We start from the raw sequence: 23,168 nt of genomic DNA, 5'->3' as shown, positions 1-23,168 counted from the left end.
TCAACCCCCAGCCTGCTGGTCCAACAGCTGCAGTACAGGAGGAGATAGGTGGAAAACTGCAGGACCCCAAAATCCACCTCTTGGGGTGCAGAGTGTCAACAGCAGCAACAGCAGCAAACCCTCAGGTCCGACCACACGCCAATGGGCACCACCACCAGCCCAACGGACCATGGTGAAGTTAGCCCAGCATCTGATCTCAGGGACGGGGCACCCACGGAGCCACAGCAGCTCATCCTGCCCTGCGCAGCTCCCCCCGGATGAGATGGATCACTGCCAGCCCAGGGGAGAGACGCGCTCCCCAGCTAGGGTGACCAAATGTCCTGATTTTATAGGGCCAGTCCTGATATTTGGGGCTTTGTCTTATATAGGCACCAATTACCCCCACCTAAGGTGACCAGACAGCAAGTGTGAAAAATCAGGACAGGGGGTGGAGGGTAATGGAGCCTATATAAGAAAAAGACCCAAAAATTGGGACTGTCCCTGTAAAAGTGGGACATCTGGTCACCCTACCTCAACCCCCATCCTAATTTTTCACTCATGCTATCTGGCCCAGCCAGCTGCGTGTGACCCTTCCAATCCTGGCTGGCTGCTGACGAAGTGAGTTACTGTCACTCTCATTCCTCAGCACACAGGCAGTCAGCCCCCCCCTTCCCCTCACCCAACCCAGTCCTGCCAGAGGGGAGAGAGGAGAGAGGGGTGCTCCGTGGGGGGCGGGGAGAAGAATGGGCGTTATGGGGGGCAACAAAGGATACTGCAGCCGCTGAGCCTGCCTCACCTCACACCGGGGGAGAGAGTCACACTCACAGGTGAGTTCCTCCTTCGCCCACCCCTACCTTCTCCCCTTCCCAGAGACCCCAGCAGCCAATCTCCTCCCACAGACTGTGCTGCATTCGGCTCTCTCTAGGACCCAGCAGCCCTGCTCTTACATGCTCCACTGCTTCCTGTCTGTCCCGACTCCCAGCAAGTGTGCCCTGGGCAGAGTGGTGCCCTACGCGGCTGCCTATTCTGCCTATGGCTAAGAACGGCCCTGTAGTTAGCACATATTCTAAGGGACCATTCAAGGTGAAGAACTCTGTGTAGCTTGAATGCTTCTCTTTTTCACCAACAGAAATTGGTCCAAGAAAAGAAATTACCTCACCCACCTTGATTCTCTCATATCCCAGGACCAACATGGCTACAACAACACTGCATAAAATCCTGGGCACTTTTTAGTCCACACACACATATTATATGTATACATATTACACTGGACATAATCTATTGTCAAAGACTAACTAAGAACAAGCAGACATGCACACACATCAAAGTCATTAGGTGTAATCAAAAGAAACAGAACAAGATATACCATAAAATGTGGCAACTATTCAGAGGTTTATATTCTATATACTCACCAAGAAATGATTTTCACACCTAAACATTTCATGAACAGGAAGAGCACCAAATATGAAGGGGGTAGTTCTCAGTGTAACTAGTTATCTAATCAACAGTGCACTGTCAAGTTCATGTCTTTCATTATCATTTGTATTACATAGTACCTAGGAGCCCTTGTCATGGACCAAGAAAAGGAGTACTTGTGGCACCTTAGAGACTAACCAATTTATTTGAGCATGAGCTTTCGTGAGCTACAGCTCACTTCATCAGATGTTTACCGTGGAAACTGCAGCAGACTTTATATACACACAGAAATCATGAAACAATACCTCCTCCCACCCCACTGTGGGAGGAGGTATTGTTTCATGATTTCTGTGTGTATATAAAGTCTGCTGCAGTTTCCACGGTAAACATCTGATGAAGTGAGCTGTAGCTCACGAAAGCTCATGCTCAAATAAATTGGTTAGTCTCTAAGGTGCCACAAGTACTCCTTTTCTTTTTGCGAATACAGACTAACACGGCTGTTCCTCTGAAACCTGTCATGGACCAGCATCCCATGATGAGTCTTACATAGTAAAAAAAAAAAAAGTGTAAATTGGGAATTTGGAGAAAGAAATAAGATAAATTAAACAGTATTTTAGTTCTTTGAAAGATATAACCTCCACGGATCAGGTCTTGGGAACTGATATTTTCTCCTATGCATAGAGCCTTATATGTGACATATTCTTCGGCACAGAGAGGAGAAACAAAACTTTTCAACCTTTCGTTTCTCTCAGCTTAGACTTAGTAACTCTTCAGAAATATGTTGCTCACACCACAGCCATTCACTTCCATAACCAATATCACCATCATCTAATCCTCTTTTGTTGCTGCTGTGCCAATCCCCACTGCCTCTCTCAAGCCGAGTCACTAAAAGGAGCCAGCTACAGGATCAGGCAATCAATCAGGTGCCCTAGGCATGCCATGACAAGGAGGCTCCTCATGACCCTGCCCTCAGGCTATGGTGTGGCCCTGGCCCCACACAGCAGAAGGAGGCCTGCCTCCCATCCTGGGAAGGCAGGGCTGGCAGCAAGTGGTCCTCTCTGCCCCTGAAAGCAATGGCAGGGGTAAAACTCGAGGCCTCTCCCACTCAGAAACAGCAGGGTTCACCTCTTACCCCAGAGAAGTGGTGGCAGCGGAGGTGCCCCCCACAACTTACCCCAGCAGATGGGTGTATCTGTATGGGTGGGCAGGCCCACTGCACTTCTTCACCTCTCAGGGCTATTGACACAGGCTGTCTGCAGACTCAAGCAAACATCACTTATTGATTACACTCAGGTCACGTGTTCAATCCTTTCTTCCCAACTGTGAGGGCTACAAAATTGCTTTTGTTTTCTTAAAATGAAAGCTCAGAACCTGAGGTAATCATGTGACTCCAAGAGCTGCTGTATACAGCCAGTTGCAGAGTACTTGTACTGCACTTTGTAGAGCAGAATGCAGAGGAGCACTTAAACTTACCGGAGTTAGACTTCTCTTCTTCCTACAGCTATGACTGATTTTTCATTTGGCTTTTTAGTTGCCATCAACTTACCCTCCCACAAAACTGGAGTTGAGGCCCAGGGGATCTAGGCAGTTCACAGATGCAATGACCATATTCCCACCACTCCCCTGGCCTGTCCAAAACACAACCTCAGCCCCATCACTCTTGTACAAAGTTCTGCCATGAAGCTCAGCTGTGTGACATGCAGGGAGGTGCAGTGTTTATTGCAACTTCTCTGTTGCTTAGCTCTCTCCACCTCAGCATTCCCCAGCTTCTCAGGACCACAAAGGTTTCTGTTCTTCACTAGTACTCAGTAAATACCATATACTGTGAAAGAAAGGGTTTCTTCACAATAGATTTCAATGCATCATTCTCTTACAAGAGGCTGCACCAAGATCATTTTCCCTTGTCAAAAAGCAGAATGGCTTTCAATTATGCTTTGACAGAAGTGGAAAACTATAGGCACTTTGATAAATATAGAACATAATTAAAATACTTCCAGTACTTTATAATTGGCTCTCAAGACTAACATATAGGCAAGTGAGAGTGGCGTTTGGATGATTTTACTCTATTCAGGAATAAAAATTAAATGATGAATTACGCTTCCAATTTCCAGCACACAATCCATGTAGAAATCCCTCTTCTGATGTTCTGATAGAACTCAATGCACTTTAGAAAGAATTAATTAGATATGTTTTGAATTATGATTATGCTACATGCACTATTTTATGCCTACCTCACTAGGTTGATAATGAACATGGAAGGAACTACATTGGTCATATCTGTATATGAAACAGACAAATGTATATGTTAAATGATCTTAAGATAGAGGCCACTTTACATGAAATTCTAATTGTCAGCTATTCCATATTTATGCAGTCTTGATTAGAGCTGCTAACAAGCAAGGATAATGTGACTATATGCTAGCGTGCTCCTCACAGCTGCATTAAAAAAAATGAGAGGCCACTCACCAGTTTACTGGGGGAAAGGTATTCATCCATAAGTAGCTCTCCATCATCTTTAACCAATGGGCTAGGATTCAGGAGACCTTGCCACCTCAAATCAGTCACCCGGACTGTGGTTGAGCCTGGACGGAGGACTCTGCCAAGGTTCCAGTTTAGTTCCATTTCGATATGCCCTTAGCAATAAAAACAAGAACTAGTTTTCTTTTTCAGTATTTATTGCATACTCTTAGCAAAGGTTAATTTGACTTATCTTGGGAGCTGGCGGGATTTCCACAAGGCGCTATAGATCAGTCGTTCTCAAAGCCGGTCCGCCGCTTGTTCAGGGAAAGTCCCTGGCAGGCCAGACCAGTTCATTTACCTGCCGCGTCCGCAGGTTCAGCCGATCGTGGCTCTTACTGGCCGCGGTTCGCCACTCCAGGCCAATGGGGAATGCGGAAAGCAGCGCAGGCCAAGGGACGTGCTGGCCGCCCTTCCCGCAGCCCCCACTGGCCTGGAGCGGCGAACCGCGGCCAGTGGAAGCCGCTATCGGCCGAACCTGCGGATGTGGCAGGTAAACAAACCGGTCTGGTCCGCCAGGCGCTTTCCCTGAACAAGCGGCGGACCAGCTTTGAGAACCACTGCTATGAATGATCAAAAACAAATAGAAACTAAACTGATACATAATATGATACCCAAGCAACTTCAACCTTATTCTGTATGTTTCTTTTCTCTCTCCTCCTTTAGCCTCTCGTGATCTCCTCTCAAGTCCTGTCTTGCCATGATCAATTTAGACTGTAAGCTTTTGGGGGCAGGGACTTTGTCTTTTACTAGCTATATAAAACACAATGCTCTATATACAAACATTCTTTAACAATAATAAACTTAGGATATTCATGTGAAAGGTTTTCCCTCCCACTCCTCTCATTACACTCATCTGCCTCTTCCAATAACACCATAGCCCACTTCCCCCTCTGCCACACTTGCACCTTACCCAACCCCTCTGAGGATTGTAAATGACACAGAAAAGAACTTATAGAAGCTCATACTGCCAGTGTAAGTACCAAAACATACAATTACTTTTCTCCAACTTCTTAAGCTTTAACCATGGACAAAATAGATTGCACTATAGGATGTTCTGTACTATGTGAAAGAGATATGAATTGTTAATGTCAGTCAGAACATGTCGACTAGTTCCTACTGCTGGAAACTGTCTTTTTTTTTTATAAACAAAACAAATCACACCTATTTCAAGGGAGGAATAAGGTAACGTTTAAGGGGATAGGATTGAAGTAGTTATCTAAATTAATTCATACTGAACCAGACCATTATTTGGTTCCCAGATCTACTACTCTGGACAAAACTTATAGCAATTGATTTTGAAATATCAAAGTCAACAGAGTGTGCGTGTGTGTGCAGGCTTACAGAGAACTCTTGTTCCGGTCATTTATCATTTTTCTGTGTGAGTTCATTTGGGAGCATAGTGATTTTCTCATTTCCCCACAGTGTTGTTATTGAGGCATTTAGTGCACGGGAGGAGGTACACCACATATTGTGACAGGCATGCATAGGACCCATGGATCTTGAAAGGTGTAGTGTGGGTGGTATTGATCATTGTAGCAGTAGAAATATTGCTGCAGATTTTGTATCTGTTGTTATGGCAGGTCTGGTGCCACTCTGAATTAGTGTCTTACACTACATTCTCAGAAGCAAACTAGGGAAATGGGGTTTAGATGAATTCACTATAAGGTGGGTGCACCACTGGTTGAAAGACTGTTCTCAAACAACAGTTTATCAATGATTCACTGTCAGTCTGGGAGGGTGTAACTAGTGCGGTCCTGAAGCGGCCAGTCCTGGGTCAAGTTTCATTAGTGACTTGAATAATGGAGTGGAGAGTATGCATATTAAATTTACAGATGACATCAGGCTGGGAGAGGTTGACGTGCTTTGGAGACAGGATTCAAAAGGACCTTGACAAATTGGAGAATTGGTCTGAATTCAACAAGATTAAATTCAATAAAAATGAGGCAAAGTACTTCACTTAGGAAGAAAAATCAAACACAGAACTACAAAATGGGGAATGACTGGCTAGGTGGTAATACTTCTGAAAAGGATATGGGGTTTATAGTGGATCATAAAATGAATGAGAGTCAACAACATGGTGCAGTTGCAAAAAAAAAAAAAAAAAAGGCTAATATTCTGGTGTTTATTAACAGGAGTGATGTATGTAAGACACGGGAAGTAATTGTCCCGCTGTACTCAGCGCAGGTGAGGCCTCAGCTGGAGTACTGTGTCCAGTTCTGAGCACCACACTTTAAGAAAGATGTGGACAAATTGGAGAGTCCAGAGGAGAGTAACAAAAATGACGTAAGCTTTAGAAAATCTGACCTATGAGGAAAGCTTAAAAAAAAAATGGACAAGTTTAGTCTTAAGAAAAGAAGACCAGGCTGGGAGACTTAATAACAGTCTGCAAATATGTTAAGAGCTGTTATAAAGCAGATGGTGATCAGCTGTTTTCCATGGCCACTGAAGGTGGGACAAGAAGAAATAAGCTTAATCTGCAGCAAGGGAGATTTAGTTAGATATTAGGAAAACATTTCTAACTAGTGGGGTAGTTAAGCTCCGAAATAGTCTTCCAAGGGAGGTTGTGGAATCTCTGGCTTTGGAGGTTTTAAAGAGCAGGTTGGACAAACACCTGTCAGGGATGGTCTATGTCAGTGGTAGGCAACCTGTGGACCGTGTCGCTTCCCACAGCTCCCATTGGCCGGGAATGGCAAACCGCAGCCCCTGGGAGCTGCGGGTGGCTATGCAAATGTAAACAAATGGTCTGGCGGCCCGCCAGCGGATTACCCTGATGGACCGTGTGCTGCCCACAGGCCGCCCACCACTGGTCTAGGTTTACTTGGCTCTGCCTCAGAGCAGGGGGCTGGACTTGATGACTTCTCGAGGTCCCTTTCAGCTCTAAATTTCTATGATTCCATAGAAAAAAACTGCCTACTCTGTCATTTCAAATTCACTAGCTCTGAACCATAACATAGCGTAATACCTAAAAATATTAAAGAGCTGATTCCTCTGCACCCACTTATTGCTTTTTATACTTTTAACCGCTTATACGTAAGCACCATAAAACTACACTTGAGTTGAATCATGAGGCTCGTAGCTTCTAAAACACCAGAGTTGCCCATTAAAATGAAGGAGTGGGTGGGGAAAGGATTTTGAAAATCCTGAGTTCCTAACCTGTATATTTTCATTACTTTGTTTTTTCCCCATAAGACCTACCATTTTATTTTTTCCATTGTAATTTCTTTCACTAACACATCATTCTTTTACAAAGTTCTGTTCCGAGGGGAGACCCTTCCCCACCCACCTCCATCCAGTGAGGGCTTGAATTTTTCAGCTAGGGCTTCAATGAATATACTTTTCTTCCTGTAAAGAAAGAGGGTTGGGTTTTTCAAAAGAGCCTGCATGACTCAAGAGTATAACCTCCAAGTCTTGGTTTTGTTATATGGTTGGCTCTTTCTTACATGTTCCTACAGAGTAGGAGAATACCAACGATCCTGAAAGGCAAGTTTTAACTTAAAACCTAGGGTCAAACTCCAGCTGGAACATAAAAACATACATAAACAGCTCCCAAATGGACATATGTCCTGTATTGGTACAGAAGGCATTAAATTAAACCCATATTATTGCCATGACCAGGTTTGCAGACCCATTGAGAATTTATTCCTAATAAGTACGAGAATAATCTATGTGAGAGAGACCCCACATTAGACCTGAACAGGAAGATATTAATGGTCTGTCCTTGGCCAGGGAGTATGGACATATCAGTGTGAAGCATGATCTCTGATTTCCAGGCTATGTCGGGTAACACTCCCCTGTGTTTTCTGTCACCCAAGTTTTGTGAAGTATACTTATACTACTGTTTCAGATACACCAGAAATCAATTCAATCAGCTTTGATCCTTCTTGTCACTTGTTGAGCGTGGGTTTTCCAGCATACTCCTATGCAGATTGCTGGGAAGAATTTGGTCCAATTCGTCTAGACAATGTTAGCTTTATTCAAAACTTTGGGTAATACTAGTCCCCAGTTGTTCAAAAAAGTCAGATCTTGCTGATATGAAGCAGAACAGAAGACTAAAATAAAAAGACAAAAGTAATCAAAGGAATCCTAGTTTTGCTTGGAGAATTGATTGTCCAGTGTCTGACTGGGATTACAGTGTCCATTGTATGGCTGTATGACCACATGGATGACAGATAAATAAGTATGGCTGTTTTGTTAGATTATTTATAAAGGTTTATCATTCCTTTTAATTCTAGCAAAGATATCACCATCAGGTGAGAGATTTGCCTACTGTATACATTCAGTGTGTTTTTCTGGAGCGGTGTAGATTGAGAGTCTTGAATTATTGATATGATCCATCAGTGCAAAATGCAACTGTTCTAACAGCAGGAGTGTGCAGAGACTGGCACTAAAGAGTTAACCCACTTACATAAAAGAAATAATTTATCTCATTGTTTCAGTCCATCGCTACAACATTTCAAAATGTCCTCCCATCTCTGGCACATGTGTTGATGCAGCACTTACTTAAGGTTTGACAAGCAGATCAATTTGTGGTTTAATATCTGAAGTGATGCTCCCAATTCTGTACTTCCTGCTATTGATCTGTTACTCATAACTACTGGAGTAGTAAAGGGAACTATATTTTCATGATAAATTGTCTGTGTTGAAACAGAGTTGTTGTCTGTAAACAATATCAGTCTTCTAGGGTGCACTTTGACCATGTCAAAACTTCCTCAAGAGGAGACAGAACTTTGAGGAATAATATCCAAAATGAGGAATACAAGACAGTGATACAGGAATCCTAAAGGTAAAGTATACTGTTCAAACAAAAATCCAGTTAATCCCAGAAATATGTGCTGGGATAGCTGGCAAAACTACTGCACCCACAGGAGATATATGCAGTATATGGTAACAGAACTTCCTTTGTCCAGGTGAGAAGCAAGGGAAAAAAATTAGGCTAAAGAAAATGATGTAAAGTCATGGAATCTATGTCTTCTGTGAGCACATGCTCATGTGCTACTTTGTGTACACGTCAATTGTGGGAAGATAGTAACCACCAGCAACAGCAAAAGTCACTAAGCATCTGCCCTAGGGTACACTAAGCATAACCCTATTATCTGCACTAAGCATAACCCTATTGATATTCTAAAGCTTCCCTAGGGTTCTCCTCTACTCTCAGCACAGATTGGCTCCTGAACTCCTTACACATTGCAGGCTTTCCTTGGGTCTACCATATCCTACACAATAACATTAAATTCTGAAACAGGTAAGGTAGATCAAGTATAACCACCCTCAGCCCAATCATTAAAAAAACCCAGGAAATCCACGTTATGAGTAGTCCTACTGACCTCAGTGGGACTACTCTCCTGAAAACATGCCATATTAAGAATATGCATCAGTGATTGCAGGATTGGGGACACAGGCCTTTATTCACAAGGGACTTAAGCACATGACTAGCCCCACTGAAGTCAATGGTTAGGGCATGGAGTCAGGAGTTCTAATCTCCCAGACACTTACTGCATAGCCTCAACAAATCAAATCACATTTTAAAATGGGGGTGATAATACTGACCCTACCTACATTCGCTATAGGTGTGTTGTGAAGATGACTTGTACAAAATTTTGAACATGTAAGGTTCTACAGAATATAAATGATAAGGATTATTATCAAAATTGTCCTTGGACTATTGTGTTATTAGAACTCCCTGTAGAACAGACTAATTAACTCTTCTCTGCCAATTTCTTCCTAGTAAATTGATGTGATTAGGTCCTGGCAAGCTGGTGAAGCTCCAAGACTTTGCTGTCTTTCTAAAAACATTCATATGAGAGTTAATGATGATGTAGTGCATTCTTCATTAAATATATATATAAATATGCATTTCAACCATGGCAGCTACCAGAAGCATATGCCTCTACATTAATTCCCACCTCCCCCCGCTTTTTTTCCTCTGAAACCTGGGAAAGACCCTTTGGACTGTGCCTGGCCCTTAGCACTTCTAAGCTCATACATCAAAGTATTAGCAAAAGCTCTTGTCTACATAATGTAAATAGGCTGTTGTTTTTAAAAACAATATCTACACAGACTGATCCGGCTTTATGCCGGGAAAATTTATAAATCCACATATTAAAGCTGTCCTAGCAAATATAAAAATAAATACAGCTGAATGCCCCAAATGTCTCAAGGGAAGAGGAGGACACAGCACACTGGGATTGGAAGTTTTACCATTTGCAAGTCCCTCAATGTCACTGTTGCTATCTTCTGTTGTAAGTAACTCCTCAGTATACATTGCACTGGTGTCACCACATGAGCCACCAAACGCCACTGAAATACTGAGACAGCCCTAAGTGACAAACTGAAACCTTTGGTTAGCTTTTAGTGCCTTCTGGACTAGTGATATAGTCCCTATGGTTCTTATCTGAAGAATGGGAGCCAAAAAAACTTGGTTTCCATCTCTCTGCTGTCAGTCACATCCCTCCTTGTGCTTCCACCATTTCTTTCCCTCCCATCTCCTGATTAAGCCTCTCTTCTCACCTCTTCAGGCTCTTCCTTAGCTACCCCAGCAAGCAAAGAAATCAGTCAGCACTCCATAACAAGCACAGTCCTGCTCTCCTAGCCAGCTGCTGAAGAAGCAGCCTTTTCTGCTTTTTGGCTGCTCATGCCTTCAAAAAGTTACTCTGCACAGCAATGAGTCTAATTTCAGGTATGGCACTGGAGTTCCATATTTTCTTCCTATGCTGCAGGTCTGAATATTCTCTATACAAAACATACTGCTGTCTTCTCAATACATGGAACGTCCACTGGAGTATTTAATTTTTCCTGCAGTCCATGATTATGTAATTATTCATTTAACTGCAGAATCACAAGCCATGGCTGGGCTCCCAGCATTACCATCGTCACTAAATGAAAACAAAGAATTCTGTGTTTACCAAGGATTCAACTCTGAGTTACGTTTAGAAGTCCTAAGGGAACTGTAAGTGCCCTTTTAAGTGTAATTCTGTGTAAGTGCACTGCAGATAACCTCTTCTGGAAAATGACTGTTTGGGCAGCTGGAATCTGCTATGATGTCATCAGGAAACTACCGTTACTTTAATCAATCCCTAAAGGGGAAAAACAATTCCCTGCAACATTTATGTAATATGCAGCATCCTACACTACTCTATTTTAGCAGGTGTAATAAAAAAAGTTAAAAATATGTTTTTTATATATAGCAGTCACCCTCAACAGCTTTTTACCTTGGATAACTAGATGTTACTGCATTAATCTTTTGTTATTCTTAAGTACGGGGAAAGAAGTGAACACTGCAGTAATGCTATCTTGTTTCCAAAGACAAAATTGTAAAGGGCTAAGAGCAATCACTGTATAAAGCATTAATAATCATTCCATTCACATATTCCCTGACACGTCTCTTGTTTTCATAAAAAATTTGGACTATCAGGCCCTGATTCTCCTCTTGCCTACAGCATTGAAAACCCAGTGGCTTTAAGGTAGTCATATCCAATTTACACTGGTGTAACTGGGATCGGAATCAGGCCCTCCTCACTCTACAACCATATGAAGGCTCGATTCAGCAAACCACTGAAGCACACACTTAACTTTAAGCACAGTCCAACTGACATCAATGGGAATTAAGCCCATGCTTTAAATTAAGTATGTATCTAAGTGCTTTGCTGAATTGGAGTTTGAATTCGTTGGGCCAAATTCACTCATGGTAGAAAATCTGATTTGGCCCATTGTTTACATTCTTCCTGCCTGAATTTACTGCTTGTGAAAGCTACCAAGGCCTCTATTTAGCCATAACAAAAGCTGCCTCACAGCTTTTAGCAGTGTGCATAAACCCTGACCTAGAGATGCCACTGGGGTGAAATTCACAAGGCCTATGCCCCACTTAAGTTCCACTTAAACTCTAAAAACAGGTAGTAAGTGGTGCATAGGCTTTATGCCAGCCCTCTGTGTAGGGGTGAATTTCACCCTGAGTGAGAGGCGTCTTCAGTCTTTATGCTTATTCAGAGTGAAATTCACTTCTGTGCAGCAGGCCCACGCCATAAACCCAGATTGGATTTGAAACAGCAACTTGGAGGTGAAAACTTCGTTTCATTTTCTTACAAAATGTAATATAGATAAATAAAAAAGCAGTGTATTTTAAAACCACAAGTTGATATTATATACAAGTATAAATCAGAAGTTTGTGGCTTTTAAGTGCCTATATAATGCAAAGCCTGCACACACACACATATTGCATGTATAAAGAGCAAGATGTATAATACTTTGCCAGATCTCTGATGTAAGTGAGAAATTTTTATCATATGTGCTGGAAATGCCTCTAAGTTAAATAAGTCTGTGATTAGTTGCCAAATGTTGTTCTTTCTCCATTATATGTGCTATTAGGAATCAGTAAATCAAAGTTGAATCAATTGTTACAGTCTTTATTGTTAGCAGCCTTTATTGTTAGCAGTGGAGGTAGAATACTAGTTATGCACAGCTATGTATACCACAGAGGATGTCAGTGAATATAAATCCACAAATTAATCTGTGGCTACAAACCACCAAAGGATACAGAGCTAGATTCACTGGCTCCTGTGGCACAAAGTGGCCAGAGAGTGCTGGTAGAGAATTACTCTTGCATAGGGAGACCCTCTGGTGGCAGAAATCTGGCAGAGGTGTCTCTGCTTGCTTCTGCACCAGCCTCTTCCCACACCTAACATAAGGAAAGGAGAGAGGCTTACTGGGGGCGTGATGTGGACAGCAGGGGTTGTGGTGAAGCAGAGCTCTTCTACTTCTGATCCTTCACTGGTGTAAGACCTTACACTAGTGGTGGAAGTCAGCACTGCCCACCCCTTCCTGTTCTAACTTCCACCAGGCAACCAAGGATCAGGGAGCTATAATTGGCTTCCCATGGCTGCTACTCTTCACTACATCTGAGCACAGCTTGGATGTAGTAGAGAATCAGAGCCACAGTGTTTAAATTCTCCCTATCATCATGGATGATGATACAGAAATTAAGATGTCAGCTAGTTGTGTTTATCATAAACACATAGTAACCTTACATGGAGGATACCCCAGAGAGCACAATATTGGGGAAATAATTAAAGTTGCGGAGGAACCTTAATTTTATTTAAAAACATTTTTTTTTAAAGAAGTTAGTATATCTAAATTTCAATCGTACTCCTCCCACCCATCCCCAAGATATAGGTATTAATTTTAGCGTTAACTCCAATGTAATGAAGTTTTTTGCCTGGGAGTACTTAATATCCTTCTTTTTACACTCCAGCTCCAAAATCCTCTCCAAGGGATGGAGTCTACAGATAATTGTATTCTCTTGAGCCAAGTAAAGATTTGATCTACAGTTCAGTATTCTGCAAGTTCTCTCAATACACATTGGATCTTCTGTGACATTTAAGGGACAATAACCAAGTACTAATTTCTCAGTTTACCTAATATTCTCAGGCTACCCTTATGTACTGAAGTATTATTCAAGGTGCGGTAGCACCCATCGTACTAAACACTTTCCAAATACAGAAGAAGTCTCAGCTCAACATTCGGTTTTAGGCCCTGATCCTACAAAAGCTTATTTACATGTTGAACTTTACTCACATGCTTAACTTTACTTACAGTAAATAGTCCCACTACTCACTATAAGTAAAGTTAAGCATGTGAGTAAAGTTTTGCCTAAATGTGGCCGTAATCATTTAGAATATAAAAAGCCATCCCTGTGGGTTACCAATGCTTTATATTCCTTCTTCACAGTAGCTCTATCAGAAAGAAGTCTGAAGGTCTCCCTTTTCCTGATCAGCCATGCCAAGTTAGCATAAAGTCTCATAGGTCTAACTGAAGTTGAAGTTAAAGTTGTCTCTGACTTCATTTCCATGTAGACTTAGGACTTAGACTTGGTTTTGGTTAGGAGACTTAAAACACAAAATCTAAGATCTGAGACTCTAATGCTAGGACTGGACTGCAGAACTGAGACAGGATAGTGCTGAATGCACCAGAACACCGTAGCACATCCCATTTCTATCCCTACTCCATGTTCAAATCTTTGTATACTGCTAAAAAGAAGTTAGTTACCTCCAGGGGTCTCTCCTCTTACACAGCAGATTTAACAACTGGGAACAAAAGGGTTGCTTCCTCAGCATGTAGTCTGAAAAATAATATACAAAAATTATGATTTGCCCACATTCTAGAAAAGAAAGTAACATTTAAGCAGCTCACGGTGGGGCCTTGGGGAAGGGGGTGGAATTGGGGCAGGACGGAGCAAAAGCGGGGCCCCCGCACTTTCCTGACACATACCACCCCTTACCCCCTGCTGTGAGCTGCTCAGGGCAGGGGGCTGGGAGCACCCCCACGACCCCAGCCCACACCCTTAGCCCCCTGCCCTGACTCCTGTACCCCCCTCACACTCCCAGCCCTGACTCCTGCACCCCTCTCACACCCCCCCGAGCCCCCTGCCCTCCCGCACCCTACAACACCCCTTAGCCCCCTACCCATCCTGACTCCTGCACCCCCCACATCCCCACCTGCACCCCTCGCACCAAACGGGAGCTGCCCCAGGTAAGCGCTCCACTTCCCAACCCCCTGCCCCAGCCCTGAGCCCCGTCCCCTACCCTAATTCCTAGCCAGACTCTGCATCCCAACCCTCAGCCTGCTCCTGCACTCTAACTTCCTCCCAGTCCCTGTATCCCCAACCCCGAGCCCCCTCCTGCACCCTAAGTCCTGGCCAGACCCCACATCCTAATGTTTTTTTAAATAAAGCTCTCTTATCCAAAGCACTTTACAATAGTTATCTAATGGTACAAACAATATTTGGAAAGATCATTAAGTGGTCTGCCGAGACCCTCAGCAATTTTCAAGTGGTCTGTGGAAAAATAAGTTAGACTGTAAAAAACAATCAAGGTACCTCACTTTATTTTCATTTATTTCCTATTACTTATAGGAGGAGGATGAAGAAAAAAAAAAGAATGAAAAATGGGGGCAGAGGGAGATAAGAGAGAATGTTCTTTTTCTTGGGTGGGTCCCAAGGAGGGGCCCCAAAAATGAAGCTGAGCACAGGGCCCCACTAACTCTAAATCCACCACTGAAGAGAGGTCATATGAGTTGTGGCCATGGTCACAAAAGGAGTCACTTTCAGTGTTGAGATTAGAACATAAAATGTCCTCGCTTCCAGTGCTGTGCTCAGACCAAGTTTTCTGGTAAAGAAACCCAGGTCTACCAGAAGTCAAAGGAAAACATCAGGGAACAGAAAACAGCTCAGGAGCACATTTCGGTACAAAATGCTCCCAAAAATTGGCAAAGAAAAACAGTTTAAATTTAAAGGAACACTGTCAAATCAATGTAGGTATTGTATACACAATAATCAAACAAAATGTTTCTCTTTTCGATCCAAACACTACAATATACCGGTATTGTTGGGGACACTGGGGCATGGCCACTAGGTAACTCGAGGGGATGGAAGACCACGAGTGTCGATGAAGCCCCCTCACACTAGGCCCAGGTGTCCTTGGCCCCCCTCCCCCGCCTGGAGGCACTCGCAGCAGCTATGCGTACTAGGCCCAAGTGTCCTTGACCCCCCCGCCTGGAGACACTCGCAGCAGTTATGCTGAGGATCTGCAACAATATGTTGCAGAGTCAAACTGCCTGAAACTAAACAAGGCCAAACAGGGCAAATATGGAAAAACCATGCTGAATAAAGCAGCTTTATGTATGGTTTAACAGATAATACAGAGAACAAGGGAACTAACTGGAAACTGGATTGACTGGCTATATGGATACTTAGGGCAGCTTGCTATTAAATAAATATGCTAAAAAAAAAAAAAAAAATGTATAAAAACCTGTGTAACTTCCTGCTCTGTGTGCAGGATTTGAGATTCTATTCTCCCTGTACCTTGTTTGCAGCTGCAAATAAACTTTTCTGCTTCTCCACCCCGTTGTGATTATTGGGTGACGCACACTGGGTAATGAACCCCTGCTGTTGTTTTGCCTCTCGGCACTGGGTGCCGGCAACAGCATTGTATAAAAAGGAGGACATGAAATGGATTAGTAACCAACTATAAACAAAAGTGAAATGGTCTAAGATCAATGTAGTGCAAGAAGTAAACCAGATACTTTTCACTGTGTAAGTTACACTTTTAATATTCCTCCAGTGTTAGTAACCTGAGATGTTAATAGTTATACAAGTAACACCATCTGTTTTTTTAAAAATATCCAAATTTTAATCAGACAGTGCCCCTTTAAAAAACCTTAGCTCCCGAGCCATGATTTCCCATTTTTAATGCAGTTCTATTAGCCTTTACACAATACCTGCCATGGCAAATCAACTTTCAACTTGTATAATGGCAACTATTTGTAGCCCATGTAATATCATCAAATACTACTTGGTGGATTTGTTACCATGTTCTGTGAACACGTAATGGTAACAAAAACACTAACCGGACTCAGTTTTACTAGCAAATTCAAGTCAGCTGAATACTTCTAAATTCATTTTGGTGAGTTGCTCAAGGATGTTCTAACTCAAGAACATCATATCTATAATTCTCAGAAGTAAAAATCAAACTTTTCACACTAATATGAAATGTAGTAACTCCAAGATGAGGAATTTTATTCATATTATTTTGTGGCATTAACAATTTTATACTATTGCAGGTTGAAAAGATTGGATGCTATATTCTAGTTCTGTCCCAAAATACGTTTCAGTTAGACAGTGGAACAAGTAGTTACCCACCCTGGAGAAGCCAAACTCACATCTGCTCAAAAGACAGCTCACATACTGAATCTGACCCACAGTGTCATGAAAGGCAGCTTGCTGACATCATAGACTTTTTTTTTTATTCTTTCCACTGACACATGAACACTCCACTGTGGAAAGATACAGACCAAAAGATTTTGTTACAGATGAATTCAATAGGACACCAGATCCTTACACTGAAAACTGCTGTTCTTCCTTCCTGCTACAGAGGAACGTATGATCAGCAACTACTCCTCCAACATGTCAGTCTTCGGCAGCATGAATATATGCAATCCTATTGCTGAAGAATACATTTTACAGCTACCACACTTTATACCAGAGCCAGTCCTCAGGCTATTAGTTCTATGCATCATTTGCTCTTCCTCGGTGACTTGCTGGTAATAATGAATATTATCTAAAGCTCAAACATAGGAAGAGAGCACAAGCATCAGAAAAGCTTTTAGATTGCAACAATCCTGAACTCTGACATGACTGCACACTACTTTCTTATCCAGGTACTTGATTAGGCAAAACTTTCAAGGGTTGGGGAGGTTTTTGAAGGAGGGGATGGAGGATGGGAGAGAGAGCGAGAGAGCACATGTTATAGAAGAAAAGATTTTTAAAAATGCAGAAGTCTGAAACATTGTGGGTATTTTATAAAAAAATTTTAAAAACAAAGTGAAGTCGTTCACCCCCTAGCTGTTATCTTTCACCTTTTCTTTTCTATCCACCGTTGTTCTGCCTTCTTCTCATATCCATCTCCCTCTCCTCTTATGGGAATTTTCTTTTACTAGTCACATCTCCATTGGTCTTTAATAGAAAATGGGCTTCTAGTGCAGTGTCTCATGACTTTTCTCCATGTCCTATTAAAACAACATTAAGATGCTTGTCTTCAATAAAAAGAAAAGAAAAAGGAAAGTGGATTCTAAAGGCTGGAGTATTCTGTAATAAATGGGAGGAAAACTGTTGCTTCATCAGTCACAATAGCAGAGGACTGTGCTCAATATGTCCTAAAAATGTGACAGTACCTAATGGAATATAACTTAGAACTGCGTAAAGAAATAAAGACTGAAGGCAACTTCCAGGAGTAATCAGGACAAGGTAAAGGATTTAATAAAGTACAACTGATGTGCCTGCCAACAGTTATTTACTGAACGCCAGAAACAATAGTTGTCTTTGTGGCCATAAGAAGCAAACTGACTCAATGTCGTAAAAAAAGTGTTTGTTTTAGCCTAGCATTGAATAAAAGGCTGAAGTCAACATTTACTGCATTTTCACTGCAGAAAGTATTGTCTGGAAAAAACAGTCAGAATGAGAAATGCAATAGCTGTTTACATTAGAACAGTCACATTTGTTCTCATAAAGAAAACAACTAAAGTATTCAGGCGATTACTGCACAAAATAGGTACACAATATGGAGGCCTTCTGTATTACATAGAAGGTTCATGGCTGAGTGCTGGCCATGTTCCCTGGAGCATGCACTCTCTAGTTGGAAATCATGGGCATCACCTGCACAATGTACCATCTTGCCTTGAACAGCGGGCATCCCAAACACACTCCCAATAGTGCATTGGGAACATACTGCACCTGAATAAACTATGGCTCAGTCTTGTAAGGTGAGAAGCATATCCTGCATGGTGCTGAACTCCCATGAAGGTCAATGGGAGTTGAGGATGCACAGCACCTATGCAGCATCAGGCCCCTAATGCGCTACAGGACCAGCACTTCAAATACTAAATAAATAAATGTCTTTGTCCATTTCAGAACCAGCTAAAAGCTATGAACAATAAATTATTGCCATCTCTTAAAATAATCAGGGATAATTCCCTACATTTTGGGATTAGCCTGGGTTATTTATATTTCAATATGCTTCCCCGCAAAGCTTGACACACTTGTACAATTTAAATGTGCAATCAAAAAAAAAAAACAAACAGATTAATTGTCAGCCCTGAAACAAGCAGAGAACAACAAACATTCTGTATAAAGGATTTTTCCTCCTCCAGTACGGTAGATGCTCTAGAACAGGAACACAAACTGTCTTTGGTCTTAAAACCTTAGAATTTATTAGACATATTCACTAAAAAAGATTTTTGCTTCTTCTGAAAGGCTTGTCTAAATCAGTGTTCCCAGTCTTTTCAGATAATTGTATGAGTTTAACTGTACCAGTCAGTGCCTGCTGCCTCTTGTTCAACTGGGCATAGATTACTAATAAATAATAATAATGAATCGTCCTTTACACTTTACAGCATTTTCTATTCTCCAAGAACTACACAAACATTAAATAATTTTCAGAACACCCCCATCAAGTAAGCAAGTATTCTCATCTGCATATTATAGATCAGGAAAAAAGAGGCACAAAAAACAGAGGGACTCGCCTAGGGTCACACAATAAGCAGAGCCAGGATTAGAACCCAGGAATTTCCGGCTCCCTGTTTTGTGTTCAAACTGCGATGTCTCAAAATCACAGGATTGGGATTTTCAGAAACACAAACTTCACAGCAAGTGGCTTGGAAAGGAGATAGCAGCCTGCACCAAGTGCAGCACAGGGACATATCATTAAGATAGGGGTAGTGGAAAGCTAAGCGTACCAGCAGGGCTACCACGTCTAAGATATTTACGCAGTCCCATGGCCGGACACCACTTTGTTAGCACGTCACTAACTTTACACTGTAATGTCCTTGCGCCAGGATGCAGCACCCCAAAGGCAGAACCATGTTTGCTCAGACTGGGAAAGGACACGGGGGTCACCCCTCAGAAGTGAGGAGGATCCCACAAACACCAGGCTGGGCTTCAGAGGGGTTAGCCGTGTTAGTCTGAGTCCTCCTGGCACCTTAGAGACTAACACATTTATCTGGGCATAAGCTTTCGAGGGCTAAAGTGGGGGACAGCCCACGAAAGCTGAAGAAACGGGTTAGCCTCGACGGTGCCACAAGGGCTCCTGGTGGCTTTTAAGCGGGATGGGCAGCTCCTCTTCATACCTCGGCACGAAGGGGCTGGCGTGTGGCAGCCCCGGTCCCAGTGCCTGCTTGGGCCGGGGGCGCGACGGGCACAGGGAAGGCCGCTCCTGCTGTTTCCCCTTTCTCACACCCCAGGGCAGCTGTGTCTCCCCCCATCCTCCGGTACAAACATGCCCCGGGGGGCAGCCCGCCCCTGGGGGGGGCGGCGACTCCTACCTGCTGCTTATCGCCTGCTGCCAGCACAGGTGGAAGGAGCTCCGCACACCTCCCTCCCCCCACCGGGGAAAAGACTCAGCCTCTGCCCCGGCAGAAGTGAAGGAGCTGGGGGCGCCCCACGCAGGCCGGCCCGCAAAGCCCTTTCCGCTTCCCTCCGGCCTTCCAGGTCGGGGTGAGCCGCCAGGCCGCAGGTTGCCCCGGCAACTGGCCGATTTGAATATGCTCATTAAATATTCATGACCTCCAGTCACTTGACCCAGCCCCTCCCTCCAGGCCCCGCCGGCGCGCGCTGGCCCCGGCCAGCTCCTTGGGACATGCCGCTAGCAGCCTTCCGCCTAGAGAACATGCTCCCCGCGCTTGTCTCCTCCCCAGCCCCAGACTGGCGCTCCCCAGGGGAATAATGGACTAGCGCCCCCCCCCCGCCTTTACCTACCCATCCCTGCCCATGTACCCACCTCTCCCTCTCCTCACTTTCCAGCCCCGTCTAGGGCCCCTCCCCCCCACTTCTGCCTAGCCACCTCCACGCAATTCCCCACCCTCCTCCTTGTTGGTCCAGCCAGCATCTACCTCTTCAACACACCTTGCCAGCCCCCTCAGTCCTCCCCTCTCTTCTGGTCTTCTCCATCTGCGCATGCCCACTGCCCCCATCTCTGCATTATTCCCCTATCAAGTCCTTTCAGACCCAGCCTCCCCATATCCATTCCCACCCCCAGCCTTGCTAAGGCCTCCTCCAGCTCCATTCCCCACCAGACATACATGCGCACATACCCAAGCTCCAGCTCCCTCTTTACCACCCCGCCCAGTCCCCTTCTGCCTCTCCCTGCATCAGTTTATGCAGGCCCTAGCCTTACTATGGTAACCTTTTGTTCCCAGCTCCCACACACCCGTCTGCTTATTGCCTCATCCAGCCCCTTTGTTTCTGCCTTGACTAGCTTCCCCCTCCAATATACACTCCCCTGCTTTTGCACGCCCCGCTGTTTAGAGCCCTTTGTGTGAGGTCTCTCACAGATGTGAGAGGAGTGAGCCAGACTTTGCATGGGGCCACATTGTTTTTCCCCTCCCTCAATTCCCAGCTTCTTCCATTCCCCTCCATGACCTGCCAACCAGTGCAGTGCTATAACAGCCCGTGCCAGCCACCATCTCTGCCAGCCAGCCGGGAGCAGCTAGACAGGAGGAGAAGCACCTGGCCTAGCTGCTTTACAGGTACCACAGCAACTCTGAGACCAGGAAGAGACTCTGCATGGGGAATCCCTGCTGTCCCATTGCTGCCTGCTGTACTGGTGACTGACACCTCACCAGGGCTGCGGGCAGGCATGACACTTATGCATCTGGAGCCCTGTCACCCCTAATGCCTGACACTTGCAGCACTGCACATACCATACAGACCCCCAGCCTCCTCATTACAGCTGTGACTGGTCCCTACACCTACAAACATATACACACCCTCCTCACCGTGGATCTAATTCCCTCACCTCTGTGTCCCCATCCTCACACCCACATGCCTCATTAGAAACCTGTCTGATCCTGTGCCTACATGCAAAGCTTCCTCATTGTGGCTCTGTTCACCCCTCCCCATCTCTGTATCCCCATACCCACACCCAGTCGTCCTCACTACGGCCCAGTCCAGTACTCCCCACTGCCACATACCCTCCCCATCACACATGCACATATACAACCTCCTCACTGTGGCTCCATCCAGTGCCCCCACTTCTGTGTACCCACTCCACACACTTTACAAAGGACCCATCTCCTGCCCACCACCTCTGTGTATATTCTCCACACATCCAGCCCCTTCATTACAGCCCCGTCTGATTCCCCCTATTTCAGCTTACTCTTGCCTCACTCATACACACCCTCCTCTCACTACAGCTGCATCTAGTCCCCTCACCTCTGTGTACTCATCCTGTACAATCAGCCATCTCATTCCTCTCCACTTCTATATGTACACCCCTCTAAGTACTCAGACCCAGTTGCTTCAGTATGGCTTCATCTGGCCTCCCCTGCCTCCGCATACTCACTCAATTGCCTCAGTAGGATCTCACCCAGCCTCCCCTCCACTTCTTTGGACCTAACCCCACCGCTCTCCTACATGTTCCCAGCTTCAACAGGGCCCAGCACAGTTCTCCCCTCACATCTCCTTTTAACTCCACCCAGGCCTAAAATATATCACAAAAAAAGTTATGAAATATTTAAGGTTGCTATACACATAGTATGCCTGACACAAACCCACAAAAGCAAGGAAATGAAAAGTTAAGCCATATCACAGTATTTATCCTCTACTTCACCCAGAGGAAGGCACTCTACCATTGCATGCCACAGATCACTCATCACAGTCTTAACTCTGCCCCCATAGGGATGCCAGCCTTCCAGCACCCCCTTTACCAAAGCACCCCACAAACTATTCCTTAGCTTTCCCTTTTCCACCCTCCTTTATTATTATTTGTATTACAGGACCACATAAAGCCCCAGCCTGTTCCATTGTGCCAGGCACTGTAAAAGCGCATAAGTAAGAGACAGTCCCCACTCTGGAAAGCTTGCAATCTAAACAGACAAAATGGAAAAGAGAAGGAGGGGAAACAGAAAGGCAAATTGACTCATGTTAATAATAAAGCTAGGAATAGACCCCAGGTCTCCTGAGTCCTAGTTCAGTACCCTCCCACTTGGACTACACTACTTCGGCCTGTCCCTTGCTATCAGTTGTGGAAGTCTGGCATGCTTAAAAGGTGAAGTTTGGCAAAGGGTGTACTGGAGAGTGGGTATCCATAGTGAGGGAGAGTTAAGGTTGTGGTGTGTGACTTTTGTGTACAGTAGTTGTGGTAGTGGTATGCTTCATCAGAGAATTGTCCTTACCAGAGAGCGAGGGTGGGAACATAATCGAATCCAATCTTTTACTCAAGATCATAAAAAATCTGCTCCTCACAATAAAACAGCACTGTTGGTGTTGGAATTAACCCTCACACTCAATATAAACAAACAAACAAACATGCAGTGCAGGTAGTGACACCTGTACTTAAGGTTGCTTGATGCTTCCCATTATAAAATCTTTTTTTCAGTTGCTTATAACTTTGCCAAATTTAAATTGCTTGAGCTGAAATTTTCCATGGCAGGTCTTTGCTTCAGACTGAGGTTTTGGGGAAAGTTTCAGCTAAACCAGTTCATCTGTTTCTCAGAACAAGGTTAGGGAAAAACAGATTATTTTGCTGATTGTAAAAAAGTACATATAACCATTTCCTTGGGAAGCTAGCACCTTCATACCTTGGAGCAAGGACTTGAAATTTGGCAGGAGGATTGCCTTTGTGTTATAGATGTGCTTATTGCTCTTCCCATGAAACTATGCCCAAATTTGGTCAAATTATAAGGTTCTGAAAAATCATAGTTCACACATGCTC

General features: G+C 44.0%; 1 protein-coding gene across 11 annotated transcripts in view; it reads right to left on the bottom strand.

Moving 5' to 3' along the window:
• The window catches only part of LRRC56 (leucine rich repeat containing 56), a 132,778-nt gene that overhangs the window by 79,492 nt on the left and 30,118 nt on the right, over nucleotides 1-23,168 (bottom strand). Inside the window, exons 1-6 of one of the 11 annotated variants that reach the window (XM_073347098.1) lie at nucleotides 19,780-19,996; nucleotides 17,320-17,469; nucleotides 16,604-16,737; nucleotides 13,954-14,026; nucleotides 7,199-7,257; nucleotides 3,862-4,028 (exon numbers count right to left, since the gene is read on the bottom strand). In XM_073347098.1, coding sequence (XP_073203199.1) covers nucleotides 3,862-4,028; nucleotides 7,199-7,257; nucleotides 13,954-14,021 — 294 coding nt within the window. In that variant the 5' untranslated portion in view covers nucleotides 14,022-14,026; nucleotides 16,604-16,737; nucleotides 17,320-17,469; nucleotides 19,780-19,996. The other 10 variants (XM_073347099.1, XM_073347097.1, XM_073347100.1 and 7 more) reach the window with 10 other exon arrangements.

This window comes from Lepidochelys kempii, chromosome 6 (assembly GCF_965140265.1).
Source record: "Lepidochelys kempii isolate rLepKem1 chromosome 6, rLepKem1.hap2, whole genome shotgun sequence".
In the NCBI taxonomy this organism is placed as follows: Eukaryota; Metazoa; Chordata; order Testudines; family Cheloniidae; genus Lepidochelys; species Lepidochelys kempii.
The sequence above is the reverse complement of the archived record's forward strand: the minus strand, read 5'-3'. Positions and strand labels throughout refer to the sequence as shown.